General features: G+C 37.1%; 1 protein-coding gene across 1 annotated transcript; it reads left to right on the forward strand.

Moving 5' to 3' along the window:
• Positions 1–4,237: 4,237 nt before the first annotated feature.
• On the forward strand, positions 4,238–12,489 carry LOC131768416 (fibroblast growth factor receptor 3-like). The gene is made up of 14 exons (XM_059084153.1): positions 4,238–4,270; positions 5,245–5,405; positions 5,566–5,889; positions 6,755–7,069; positions 7,596–7,744; positions 8,015–8,600; positions 8,877–8,987; positions 9,328–9,503; positions 9,613–9,735; positions 10,003–10,073; positions 10,963–11,003; positions 11,409–11,508; positions 11,773–11,872; positions 12,362–12,489. The coding sequence occupies exons 2-14, from the start codon at positions 5,279–5,281 to the stop codon at positions 12,416–12,418; spliced, it is 2,280 nt and encodes a 759-aa protein (XP_058940136.1). The 5' UTR covers positions 4,238–4,270; positions 5,245–5,278; the 3' UTR covers positions 12,419–12,489.
• Positions 12,490–13,966: the final 1,477 nt, after the last annotated feature.

The following is a 13,966-nucleotide window of genomic DNA, read 5'->3' on the forward strand; positions in this document are numbered from 1 at the left end:
TGATATCAGTCTTAAAATGAATCATATCCTTTACCCTGAAGTCGATTTAGAACATTTTCAGCTCTAAAGCATCCAATCCTAGATATTAACCGATAGCCGTGAATTGGCCAAAGTTTTGAACCACAAGCCGTATAAGCCATCACCCCATTGAGACTCTCTAATTTCTCTCTTTCTCGCCAAATGAAGGCTATTGTGTTTCATATCCTTCAGATATTTCTATAACGCGCGCGAAAAATTTACGAACAGCTTACTTTTCATTGTGTCAAAATAGATAACTATGTCAACATTAAATGAATTTTTTTCAGGCCTTATTTACACTACCGCTCAGGTAGTGGAAATTACTGCGAAGATCGCTTTGATATTCACGTCTTTATCGCCAGTTCACATATACGGTTTTAATTTATTTTTCTCACAGAGGGCACGGTAACTAATCCTGCAGTATGATTGGCTCTTAGTGTCGCCCGGATTTTCCCACCTCTGCCCACGAGCACGGTAACGCTTTCGTGAGTTGCCTAGAACACACTTAGCTTCGTTGCCGTTTTTATTAAATATATACATTTTTTTGCCACCTGGGTAGTATGTTCAAGCAAAGTATTTTATTAGTAAATCAAGTCGATTAATAACTTTTTTTTTTTTTTTTTTTGAGAGGGCACGGTAACGAATCTTGCAATGTGATTGGTTCTTTACCCGGTCAGTATTTTCCTATCTCTGCCCACGGGCCACGGTAACGCTTTCGTGAGTCGCCAAGTACATCCCAACTTTAGTTGCCATTTTTCATAAATATATCTCGTTTTTCCGGCTGGGCAGTATTTTTAAGCAAACACGTCGGTCACTACCTCAAGCCGATGAATAACTTATGAATCCTCTCTTTTCTCTCACTCAAATCACTTTGGTTGACATAAAAATATTGGTTTCAGAATGAATTTGTATAAACAATAGTGTCATTACGTTGGTTGACAGGAGGCCTAAAACCTGTCTGCAATTAATTTTAATCGTTCACAAAAAGTACCTAGAAAGTTAAAACGTGGGGTATTTGGTTAAAATCAAACTGAACGATGGAACTTTCATTCATTTAATACCTGAATTTTCTCAAGCAATTTGTTCGCAGTGAAAGAGCGAGCGAAGTTTTAATTTAAGTTCTACAACAAATATACGCTCCCGGTGAGTTTTTCCAAATCCGTTCAATTTGAACATTTGTACCGTAAATTGCACAGCAGAAACTGAAGGAATTTTTGAGAAAAGGCCGCATTAAATCTCCTTGTGTCTCGTCGGAGTGTGCCATTCGAATTTAGTTTTTGTGAAGGAAAGACCAGATTTACACACGCCATTGCAGCAAACAAACGGGCAAACTCTCACAACTTCAAAATAAAATAAAAAAATTGAATTTACTCACAATTACTTTCCTTGCCGTTTACTTAATGAACAGAGGTAAATCTTCGTACATGAATGAATCGTCGATGAGAGTAAATAATACTTCCCGTCGGATCATTGACTGTTTTTGAAGAAAGCAATGTCGTGACAGTCCTTGCCAAACTAGTTCCATTGTTTTCAAATGTTCTTACGCTTTTTTGCTTACTTGCGCGCTCTCTAATTGACAGGTGTCAGATTGTGACAGATACTTGTAAAAATAATGTTTCAAAGTTTGTTTGGAAGCCTTTTAAATTATCGTTACGGAAATGAAAATGTTTCGCTGAGGCATCTCTCTTGAATTTGTATCACCTCTATTTTAACTACCATTTACTCGCTCATAAACTGTTCAGTTTATGGAAGATCTTGCCGTATTTACAGTCCTAAATCATTCGGGTTCTTTCAGAAAGAATTTCGTAAAGTTTCAAAAAAATAAATATGTTATTTACCGGCAAATAACATATATTTCCTCTCTTTTCTTTCTCTCAAATCACTATGTTTGCCAGCAAGAACTTGTTCTCGAAATGAATTTGTGGTAGCAAATGTGTCTTTAAAGGAGTTGACACGTGGCCTAAGATAAGTTTACGGTTAACTTTAATCCCTCTCAAAAACTAACTCAGAGAGTTAAAATTTTGACATACTTGTGTTTGTAACGATGTCACAATAGCCTCTACGGGCTTGCACAGTGCGATGAGAACTTATATCCTGGATGCATGCGCACGAGTTAGGTTATGCATTTTTGCACGAGTTAGGTTATGCATTTTTGCAATGGTCAACTTACAGTCACATTGAAATCGTTGTGTTCAATTGAATAAATCGATGGAACTTTCATTCATTTGATATCTAAATTCTCTAAAACAATTTTTTGTTGTGGAACGGCGAGCAAAGTTTTCAGTGTTGTAAAAACACGACAAATACTCTCTCGGTAAGTCTTCGCAAGTCTGTTCAATTTGATCATTTGCACAGTAACTGTACAACAAAAACCGAATTAATTCAAGGAAAAAGAGCCGCATTAAATTCCTCTTGGTTCTAGTTAAAATTTCTCATTTGATTTTGGTGTTTTTGTGAAAAGAGGCCAGATTTACACGCGCCACTGCAGCAAACAAACTAGCAAACTCCCACAACTTCAAAACTTATCGTTTAATTTACCTACAATAACTTTCTTTGCCATTTACTGTCTGAGCAAAGGTACTCTTCGTACACTTATCATCAATGGAAGAGAATAATAATTTCCGTAAGAACATTGAATGTATTTGAAAGAAAAATTGTGTCGTGACAGTCATTAAACTTGAGTTTGTTTGCCAAACCGTAGTATCATGTTTGTCTGATTTTTTTTTCTTACGCGCTCTCTAATTGACATGTGTCAGATTGTGACATGTACTTGTTACAAAAAAAAAAAAAGTTTGTACGGAAGCCTTCTGAATCACCTTTATCTGTTACATAAATAAAAAAATTTCAGTGAAACCTCTCTTTTTAATTTGCATTACCTCTCTTTCTGCTACCATTTACTTACTAAAAAATTGTTCAGTCTAAAAATGATCTTGCCGTTATTACAGCCTAAATCATTCGGGTGCTTTTGGCAAGTATTTTGTTCAGTCTTAGAAAAATATGAAAATGCTATCCACCAGCCTACGTCGGTCCGTATTGCAAAAAAACGTGCCCTCTTTCTTGAGTACTACCCGAGGCTGTAACCGAGGGTGGTAGTCAAGACCTCGGGCACAGCTTTTCCAATACGGACCTCTCAGCTGGCGAATAACAGTCATTTATTCATCACTTCATGGGTTTGTTCGGAACCAAAATAACGACAAGCTCCCAGTTTGCTTGTTAGCTCAGTTGGTAGAGCATTGGGTTCAAATCCCGTGCGGTTTTTAGGCCTTATTTCCACTACTGCTTAAGTAGTGTTCATTAGTACTAAGATCGCTTTCATATTCACGATGTCAACACTACGATGAATTATCATCTTTACGCCGAAGGCGATTTATAGCGTTTTTAGCGTGGAAGCAACCAATCCCAGAAGTTTATTTTCAATCATCTTTATCAAGACAGAAAATCTGTCACCTCTTTTATGGAGAGTTTCTTTGAACTCCATGCTTATTGAGATCGATTCCTTGATTAAATATGAGGCAAACGTTAAAAAGCCGCCATTTTGAAATTCGTGTTCGTTCTTGTTAACTCCTCGAAAAAATGAGTCATTCGAAGTTTTTCTTTGTAAGGCAATGAAACCGACGTAAAGAAAAGTTTGGTTAGGATAAAAGCCCTCATAACCCTTTATCATTTTATCTGCTTTAAGAGCAAGTCAGCCAAGTAGAAACCCCGAACATTGAAAACTAACTGTTGGGGGATAATGATCGATGTGCAAAGTTCCCGCCAAAACAGCTTGGCTCCTCTGTAAAATATGCGAAAAAGCACCATTTATTTGATCATAATTATTTTTCATCCAAAAATTTTTGAACTTATAGAAATGAAAAGTCGCATTCGGTGTCACAAAATTATTCATAGTCTGGCTAGTTTAGATGCCTCATGACGCACGATAAGCTATATCATTTGTACGTTTTTTTTTTTTTCGGGTCATAAATTTTAAACTGGGTTGCGATTAGGAAGATATGTCTATCGCAGCTGCTTCCAAACATTGAGAACCATTTTAACACACTCTTACATGTTTAATGGACATAAATGGAGGCCTAATTGGTCTCTTAGCAAGGCCTCGGTTGAAATATAGCTTCAAGGTATATTATTGGATCGGAAAAGATCTACATGACATATGTAGGCAAAAACACCTGTTTCCTTTATGTTTATTCCAACGTAAGAAAGTTGAATACATTCACATTTCGTCTTGTCTGCTGTGGCAAGCAAAAGACTTGAGGTGGGTTGAATGACCTTTTTCTCGTCACGACTTTCACTATTTATTAATTTTTTAACTTTAAAATACTTTATGCTCGCGAAAACTCACCAAAGCTGTCTCTAAGTGCCAAAACTCATGGAGATTCAGCAATTTGAGTGATCCGTGAGAAACTTCACATTTCTTCAAAAGAAGAACATCTTAAGCTTTTGCAAGACTCACTTAAATTATTCCGTGGTAAATTACTTTTGTTAAAAATATAAAATTAAAAAATCAACAACAGTCATAAAAATATAACAAGGTAAGTGAATGAGGTTTTCTCATTTCTTTAACGTTTTTCCCTTCAGTCTTTTATGAAAAATTCTCACCTGCTGTTTTCATGAGGCTTTACTCAGACCTTCAATTTACATTCTGGTCAGGTTTCGTGAGCATCGCTTGCGTAGGAAACAAGATATGACATTTTACGTGAGACAACTTATAAGCCATCTGGTTGTCTTTTTTGTTCATTGCATCTTCTTGGTCACAAAACATCGACTTTCTGAGATGAGGTCTCATGCTTCTATTCTTTTAAGCTTTTTGGACCAGTAAGAGAAAATAATGGGATTATTTTCGCTCGGTTAATAGAAATAGCAACTGCTATCAGGGCCTCTTTAAAATTGACTCATATGCCAAAATGCATACAATAATAATGATGATAATAATAGTTATAATAATAATAATAATAATGATGATAGCTATCGTTATGATGATGATGGTAAAAATAATGATAATAAGTCTGATAATAGTAATAATGATAAAGCCACATCCTTAAAAGCAGGTTTAACCCTCTCCACCGCCTATCATTTTGCACTTCGGCTCATTTTCCCAATGGAAGTTTGGTAATAACTTGACAATTAATCTGTTGATGAAGAGAAAAGTTTCCATCACCTGCTGCCCGCTTTGGTTTTAAAAAAGACGTTTTACATCATGCCATAGCAAACAGACGATTTTACATTTAGGTAACTTTTGTATGAGGAAGTGGACGAACATTCAATGACCAGAATGCTAAACACACATTGGCTTGGAAACGCTGGCAACTTCTTCATGCTGTTTCTTGTTACCAGTGCTATAAGCAACCTTTCATCCGAGGAAATGAGCAACAGATGCAATAGTAAAACTGGTTAGTAGCAACTCCATTTTTGTTTACAAATCTTAAGTTACATACTTGATCCACAAATAAATTTTTATAATGAATTTATTGATTGAATCATCGTTATGATTGACTTAGGTTACCTCGAGGATTACGCATTTAATTAATTTTTTTTAACTTTTCCGTCTAGTGATACCTGAATTGGATATCTTCTCAAGTCCGCCAAACCGCACATTAAGAGTAGGTGCAGATATTAACTTGACTTGCATAGCGTGGCCAAGGAATGACCACCAGCTTTATCCTAGGAAATGGACCAAGTATATTCAGTGGTATGATCCTCAGGGTAGCCCAGTTGGAGCCAAATGCCTGCAGGGTACACCAAGAGTCAAAGAGCTACACTGCATATTAATGCTCAAGAGGTTGACTATGGAACAGTTTGGAAACTACACTTGTGAGGCTCAGAATGATTATGAGGGATATTGCACACAAAAAGTTGTCGAAATTGAGCTGCAAGGTAGGCAAAACATATAAAGTAATCTCCTCGAGAAGCAATAAAGCAAGAGATGGCATGAGTTAAATTGTATGATAAGGTATTGTTTGTGAGCACACATTTATGTAGAAATTTCATAATAAAGTAAATTAGCATTTTTTAATCATACTGCCTGGCCACAGTCAAAGTTCTGCAAATCAGTGATAATTAGAAGAGGAATAAATTTCATCTTCGAAACAGCATTACACTTGATGAGTAATACATTGCTTACGAAACCCACGAGTTATCTCACGTCCTGCTCTAAAAACTTTCATCTGTTTATTTCTCTAATTCGCTCTTACCTTACGAAAAAAAATGGTACCCGTACAATACTGGGATTTCTTTTTCATTTTCTCACAACCCCGCCATTGAAATCAGCTTCTTAAAAATATTTCATATTAAAAATAACACTGAGGTAAAGTGGAAAACGTGGTAACAAGCGGTTTGCGCACTGATTTGTGCGTACTAAAAATTGCTGCGTATTGGTATTTATCTTCCATGGACTAGCTACCAGACCTAAGAGAAGTCAAAATGCTCTTTATTGGTTGGTGCTAATAACCTCTAGGTGGAAAACACTAAAGTGTGCACTTTTTCGTGGATAAGTAACATGGAGAGAAGAAAGACAGAAGCATGAGCAAAATCGATAGGACATGGTAGAACTTCTATAAGGCCTGGGCTTACTATTTCAAGATGTCTTTATCGTGACGAAGCTCTCTTTATCCCTTTAGCGTTTTCCTTAATTACCCACCTTCCTTGCTTTACTTGCTCCTTATTCACTGATAGCTTCTCAAAATTTTGCTTTCTTTCTTCAAAAAAAATATCCATCGTCATCTGAAATTGCCGGTGTAAGCTTCCCTGGCACCAGAAATTGTTGAGGATCCTAAGAACCAAACTGTTGACGCTGGTTTCAACGCAACCTTTGACTGCGCCGCCAAAGGTCATCCCATGCCGTCTATCACATGGATAAAGAACGATGACGCACTTGCTGTACAATCTAACAACTGGACTAGAGTAGCTGAGATTTTCCTCGACGACGAGCAAATTCATAGCAAGCTGGTAATAAAGGGTGTAAAGAGGGAAGATGATGGGAAATATTACTGCTTTACAAATAACAGTGCGGGAGAAAAAGCATCAAAGCCGGCATTCTTGTCCACAAAGGATCCAGGTGAGACATATGCTCTGTTTCTTATCTTGGCATTAAATTTTATTGTGAAACGACCATTTCTTCTGGGAAGGTTATGAAAGTATTTGAAAGAAATGCTTTCAAAAGGCACTTATAGGAAGTGTTTTAGAACAGTTCAATTGAATACTGGACGCATGTATCACGAAGAGCAGTGCTGGGGAAATAGCTTCCAAATCTCACGTTCCTGTTCATTAAAAGTTGGGTGAGGTTGCATGTTGATATAACGCTTTGCATTCATTTTTCTCGTGGGGCAATCATGTAGCAGAACTCAGTATGAGATTTTACTCGATCTAAATTGAAAAAAAACATCATTTTTACCAACTAAGCAATTAAATAAAAGTGGAAATTTAGTATTTCCTCGCTTTATGCAAATCGTAGCTGGCTGATAATCAGGTTTCAGTTTCTCACGCTATGAGACAAAACGACCAGCAGCACCATATAATGCGCTCGATAGGTCCATCCAGTGTTATCTCACTGTTTTTTTAATTGTTCTTCTTATTTCGACAAGCTTCTTCAACTACGGCACCACCAATAAAGGAACAACGACGTTCTGTTCCCCTGCTTACTACGCTTGGAGTGTGTGTTGGTGCAATAATTGCCTTCATGGGCGGATGCATTATGGCGTTTTTGTATCGACGTGCAAGAAGAAATCATGAGGTAGCACTTATTGAGTACAATTGAACTTCATAGCAACTAAAAGTTAACCTGATCAAACGCCCACAAAACTGTTTTTCCAACTATAAATAATAATCCAACCATTAATCGCTGTTAAATAAAATTCGCAAGAATACTCAAAGTGGAGAATACACTATCCTTTTTGTTCTGAGAATTTAGGCATTTCGATCGCCAGGGCACTTGTAACGATGTCTAACACCTTAAAACTGCTTTCAATTGAATATGTTGCACTTCTGTCTGTATCAACATCAGGGAAATGAAGGTGCGGAAGAGATCTATGTGGCCTGCATAGACAACAAAGATTTGGCTGAGGTGATACTAAAAGATATAAATGCTGATACGGAAGAAAGTGAGCTTTTAGAGGTAAATGCCGTCACTTCGTCGTTAGTTGTTGAAAATAACAAAATGCAGCTAAACAAGAAAAAGCATGCGCATGACGACTGGAGAGTTGAATCGATACCGAGAGTATCGTCCGAGGAAAGGACTCCGACTCCACTAGATGTCGGAGATAAACATTTCCCAAATTCCATCTTTGATCAAAAAGGCTATGCAGAAGAGTTGTTTAACTCACGAAATGGTCACCAAAGTGCCGAAGATGGCTGTAGTCACTGTGATGTCAACATTATTTCTTATCAAGACAGTGGGATGGATAGTGACAAAGATACCGACGAAATACAAACATCTCTCTTCATTGAGATAGAGGAGAGCGAAAAAGACCGAGGTACTCTCGAAGTACTCGATGAGGTACTAGGTGAAGGAGAATATGGAATCGTTTACAAAGGTCTCTATGGTGAAAGGAATGGCAGCACTACTGATGTTGCAGTAAAGAAGTTGAAAGGTATACATAAGGGTCTTATCCTATTGGCTTAATTATTTTCTCAGTTATTATTTTCTCGGCAGTGTGGGCGGATAACGAATATAATGCGATTATACGTATTTTTGGACAATTGTATGTTACCCAATTACAATCTGAATTCTTTAACGTAATATCTGTAGCAAGGTGTTTAGATTGGCAGAGTATTCTCAGTATTCTTCGTTTTCTTTGCTTTCTACGTACAACACAACGTAACCAACTTATGAATAATTATCACATTTGTCTATCATTTTATTTTAGGTAATGCATGCACACTTGCGAAAGCCGCGTTACTGAATGAGATAAGAACGTTGAAACAGGCTGGACGACATCCCAACATTGTCAACCTAATTGGAACATGGGTTCAAGGAGGTGAGGAGATAACATTCTTACTAATCTACGAAAAAAAATATGTGTTTCTTCATGGAATGAAGTTTACAGGGCGTGGTAATTAGTATGCAAGAAAACTCGATCTCGCAAAGATTCTAAAGACGAACATCTCCATGGAGTTGTTCGTCCCTGTGAAAATTATCGAGGAGGCGAACGGTGAAAAGGATATCCTGGTAATATTTGCAAAACTGTTGCGGCCAACCCGCAGTACTCCCTAACGTGCATGCTGGTAGTTGGTTTGAGGCTACTTTCTCTCGTCGTCGAGTTCCCATCAATTTGCAGCGGCAAATTTGCTCCTGATAGCCAACTTTTCTTTCCTCAGAGACAATTCTTGTCGTCACCGAATTGGTCCATGGTGGTAGCCTTGAAAGCTTTTTGAGGTGCAAGGGTGACGGAAGTAACAAATATGCGAATGTGCACTGTAAGCTGAATGACCGACAGCTGCTCAAAATTGCTCTACAGGTGGCCCTTGGAATGAAACATTTAGAAGAGCAGAAGGTTAGCCAGATCTTTTCCTAGCGAAGCTCTTGATGAAAGGTTAACTCAGTTATTTGCCTTCCGGTAATATATACACGTTAGGGAATCGATAAGGCAACTTTTTTTTTAGTGCATTCACCGCGACCTTGCCGCGAGAAATGTTTTGATCGATCCAAACATGGTGGCAAAAGTCGGAGACTTTGGATTAGCAAGGGAAATCACAGAGGATGGATTATACATCAAAACCTCATGTGTAAGTATTGTATCATTAATTGTTACTTTTCCAGCTCCTTTTACTAATACTGACTGTATTAAATTCTTTCATTCTAAACCAGACAGACAAATGGCCCCATATATATCCTGCCACAATTTATTTGGATTACCTTATTTATGATATGGTAACTAACATTCAACCAAACAGATAGAAAATCCTCAGGTTGGCGTAGTGACTTGTTGGCTTGTTCATTCCAGTGTATACAAGTTAATGTTACAAGATCATGCACAACTCCCATTTTCACAGGGTAAAGTTCCATGGAGATGGTCGTCTTTAGAATCTCTGCGAGATCGAGTTTATACATCCAAGAGCGATGTGTAAGTGACACGAAAAGTAGTATAAAAAGTTGTTATACCCCCGATGCAAACGTAGAGTATCTTGGAACAAAACCGTTGTAGGATTTTTCCAAGTCAGGTTTAATCGCTTTGTCTGAAAAGCCATCGTCAAAAATAAGTAGTGTTCGGTGCCAACGCATGAGAATTAATGACTCTCAGACACTTTCAACTATAATTGTTAGTGGTTGTTGTTGGTCATTGTTTGTTTGTTTGTTTTCAGCTGTGCATTTTTCAAATAGAATAGGAAGGACGGCAAGTTTTAAGCTCGGTAAAAAAATTCTTATCCCCATGAGGAATCGAACCTCAGCCCTGGGTTACGACCCACCGGGAATTTTTTCTTTGTCCTACTCTCGTGATAACACCAAAAACCTTTCTCTATTTTCTTAACATGTGTACCCTAAAACAAAGGGTTCTAATAAATGAAAACCGCTAAATAGCCACTTTTTAGATGTGGCCAAAAATGCGTGAAAATGTAATCCTCTTCTAATGCAGCAGCACAATACTCCGAGGAAAGGGTAATCTAACCTGGTTTCACTTCTAATAACGAAGAAAATTAATAATTGTAACGATGTTAAGCAGGGATTTGGTAAACCAAAATTACAACAAATACAAAAAAAGAAAGCAATCAAGACTGACAAACCTTGAATGACTTAATCTTCCCGCGAAACGTTTGAATAATCCGAAAGTTCCATAATGCCACGCGAACCTCTTCAACTTGTAATCAGAATATTAATTTAAGACAAATTCGTTCGCATGTCAATCAAACGTCAGCAAGTACATACTTAACCAAAGGTAAGTCATGAATCGTTACTTTTTAGCTATCAACGTGTTTTTTGTTTTGTTTTGCTTTGTTTTTTTCGCCCGTTTGTAGGTGGTCGTTTGGCATACTACTTTGGGAAATGGCAACTTATGGTAAGTCACTAAATATTCGATGAAATAGAAATGCCAATATAAAAGTGAGTGCTGATGATGGGAAATGGGATGGGATGACGCGTACAAATTCACATCGGTTGAAGAATTCCAAAAAACTTTGTTTTATAGCCTGGGAGAGGTTTTTTGAAGGGGGAAAAATTAGGCAATTTTTTGGAGATTAATTAAATAGCATGTCATTCCATAAATCAATGGATCAAAAGGGATTAATTTAATAAGTTTAAATATTTTAGGAACAACATTATCAGGTTTCCTTTGCAATTTTGAGCTTACTGGCCATATGTAAACAGATGTGTCAGAGGGAGAGACAGCTTAAAACTCCATAATCAGTTAAGGTCAAGTTACTTTTATTAAGCAAACTATCTTATTAGTTATTTTGCTTATCAGGTGACTCACCATACCCTGACATCCCAACACCACTTGCCTTGGTAAGTCGGCTTTCTACGGGCTACCGGATGTCACGTCCTCATCAATGCTCGGAAGAACTGTGAGCTTCTCGATCATTTTCAAGCATGTGTTTTTATACGTTTACATTTATTCTATCAGTTACCAATTTCGACATTATTCAAGTAGTTAGAAGTATTTTACCCGGGAGAGGAATTAGTAAAGGGTTTGTGTCTTCTTAGATTTGGAATTCCATCTAGTTTACATGTCGCTGTTAGATGCTCTGCAGTTTCACTGTGTTGAGATTGATTGAGTTAAATGAATAAATAGCTGCAAAAAATTAATGAATGCTGTAACGTATTTGTAGATATACGCTGATGAGATCTTGTTGGAACGAGGATCCCTTGATGAGACCTTCGTTTGCTGACATCGTAGATCAGCTGGCATACTTCTTGCGAGAAGTAAAGGTGAGTGAAATTAAATTTAGACAGTTCCTAAGCTCTTCCTTCCATTCTTTCCGATTTTTATCAGTTAAGTACTAAATTAATTTGATTCGATAAGATTACATAAAAAGATCTTTAAGTGTTGAAATGAGTAGACTTGCAATAATTTAGAGAAGAGTCATATGAGACCAACGAAGCAGCGACAAATTTTGAAACACTCTATATTGTACAAATGGCGAAGTATATTATATTCATAACCAAATTGCTCTCAAAAGGAAGATAACATAAGTAGAAGCATTACTCAGATAAAAGATAGGTCAAATTACTGAATTTTTCAAACGGTGTATCACTACTTGCCTAATTAGAAGTATCTCATGAGTTTTCTTATACCTCTTTTTCATTTGCCGCCTTGTTACTATTGTTTTTACTATGTGCTGTTATTATTATTATTACTAAGCTTCACTCGTGCATCTAACCTGAAATATCTTCTTCTCTTTGATTCATCAATTTCAGAGGATATATATTAACATCACAGAGGATGAAATTAGTGGCAGTTCTGAAGTGAACTAGAGTCAAAGCATGCTTATGTAGAAAGACTATGTTCATAACCCGAGTGATATTTTAGTTCACAACGTAAAACTAACTTCAGTTGTGTCACTTTCAGTTTTCTACATTATAATAATTTGATAAGCGACAGCGCTTAAAGTCATAAGATTTTAGTCACAATCATATAATCATAGAATCTTTCGTCTTGTAGAATTTACAAACTATGCTGTTAAAGAAAGATCTTATCGTCTTGTTGAGAGATACAAAGAAGGAAATAAATACTTATATCCCCAAAAAGGAATAAATATCCAGCCCACTGATTTTTTATATAAATGAACTCATCATTGCAGAAATAATTGAACTATATCGCAGAAAATTGTTCCTTTTTAAAATTGTTTTACCGTTCTGCAAGCGAAGTATCGTACCGTAATTACGCTATTTTTGTATTTATCCTGATTTTGGTTGTGCAATTGTTTTTGGAGCTAAAAACGTGATTTTTTTTTTCTTAAAGCTTCCAAAATTATATAACATCCATTAAGAAATACACTGCTTTGGTGCACTGAATAAACAATAGCCGTCATTTAGCGCGAAAATACGCAAAGGTTTTTGTTGGCAGACATTATCTGTTCCGAGATGCGAACAGTTTTCCAAGAGTAAAGCTCGAGGATACTGCGAGCTTCGGTAAATCGTGGTATTGCGGTCTCAGTACATTCTAGTGCCAGTTGAAGTGGAATACTTGTGAAAAGAGATTCCACATTAAATGACACTAGTTTGTAGTCTGTACAGGTATCTGTACAGTCTTGGCGTTGTCGGTGGATCGTGGTTTACGCCTGGACCTGTGGTTCAGCGATTTTAGTATTGTAATCAGGTACTTGGAAAAATGGTTTCAGTATTGTATAAGGGGCGGGAAGAGATGTTTCTTACTCAGTTGTCCTCCGGTTCAATTCGCCTCTGTTCTTTGTTGCGTAGCAACAAGTTCTCTTTTGCAACAACAAGACGACTGAACGTGCCTGTACTGGACATCAACAGGAAGTGACACGACTGCTTCACAAGAAAGAACAGGGACGAAACAAACCAGACGAAAACGGGATAATGGATGAACTTACAATAATAAATCCTTGAAACTTTCAATACACGAGAATCTCAAGATTTCAAGGAAACAAGTCAGGAATCGTTAAAAAACGGCGATCAGACATATAAAGCTTTGATGACTCTGGGACCCAGAGGGGTATGGGATGAAAAAAAACTTTCAAATATCGAAGGATTCCTTTTTCAATTTAGGGGCTTGTTTAAAATACAGTTCGGTAGTTTCTTTGTAGAGGACAAGTAATTAAAGTTGAGATGTGACCGTAACGTATACACGATAAATTATTATTTGTAACCTGATCTTCGTAAGTCAGTTTCTGGTGATTAAACCTGGAACAAAAATGTTCAGCTCTGTTTTATGAACTGGAATGGGCATAAAAAAGAAAGCTGCAATGGAAGGTTTTCCAAAGAGAATGTTTCACTCGTACGGATTCTGGTTAAGCGCGAAACCTCTGAACTGTAAGGTAAGATTTCGTATTTTTTTGT

Source organism: Pocillopora verrucosa, chromosome 1 (genome assembly GCF_036669915.1).
Source record: "Pocillopora verrucosa isolate sample1 chromosome 1, ASM3666991v2, whole genome shotgun sequence".
NCBI classification, from domain to species: domain Eukaryota; kingdom Metazoa; phylum Cnidaria; class Anthozoa; order Scleractinia; family Pocilloporidae; genus Pocillopora; species Pocillopora verrucosa.

Coding starts and splice junctions, on each gene's coding strand:
- LOC131768416 (XM_059084153.1), top strand. CDS start 5,279: ATGACCAGAATGCTAAACACACATTGGCTTGGAAACGCTGGCAACTTC. Junction 9,736..10,002: donor TATACATCAAAACCTCATGT/GTAAGTATTGTA, acceptor CCATTTTCACAG/GGTAAAGTTCCATGGAGATG. Junction 10,074..10,962: donor TATACATCCAAGAGCGATGT/GTAAGTGACACG, acceptor GCCCGTTTGTAG/GTGGTCGTTTGGCATACTAC.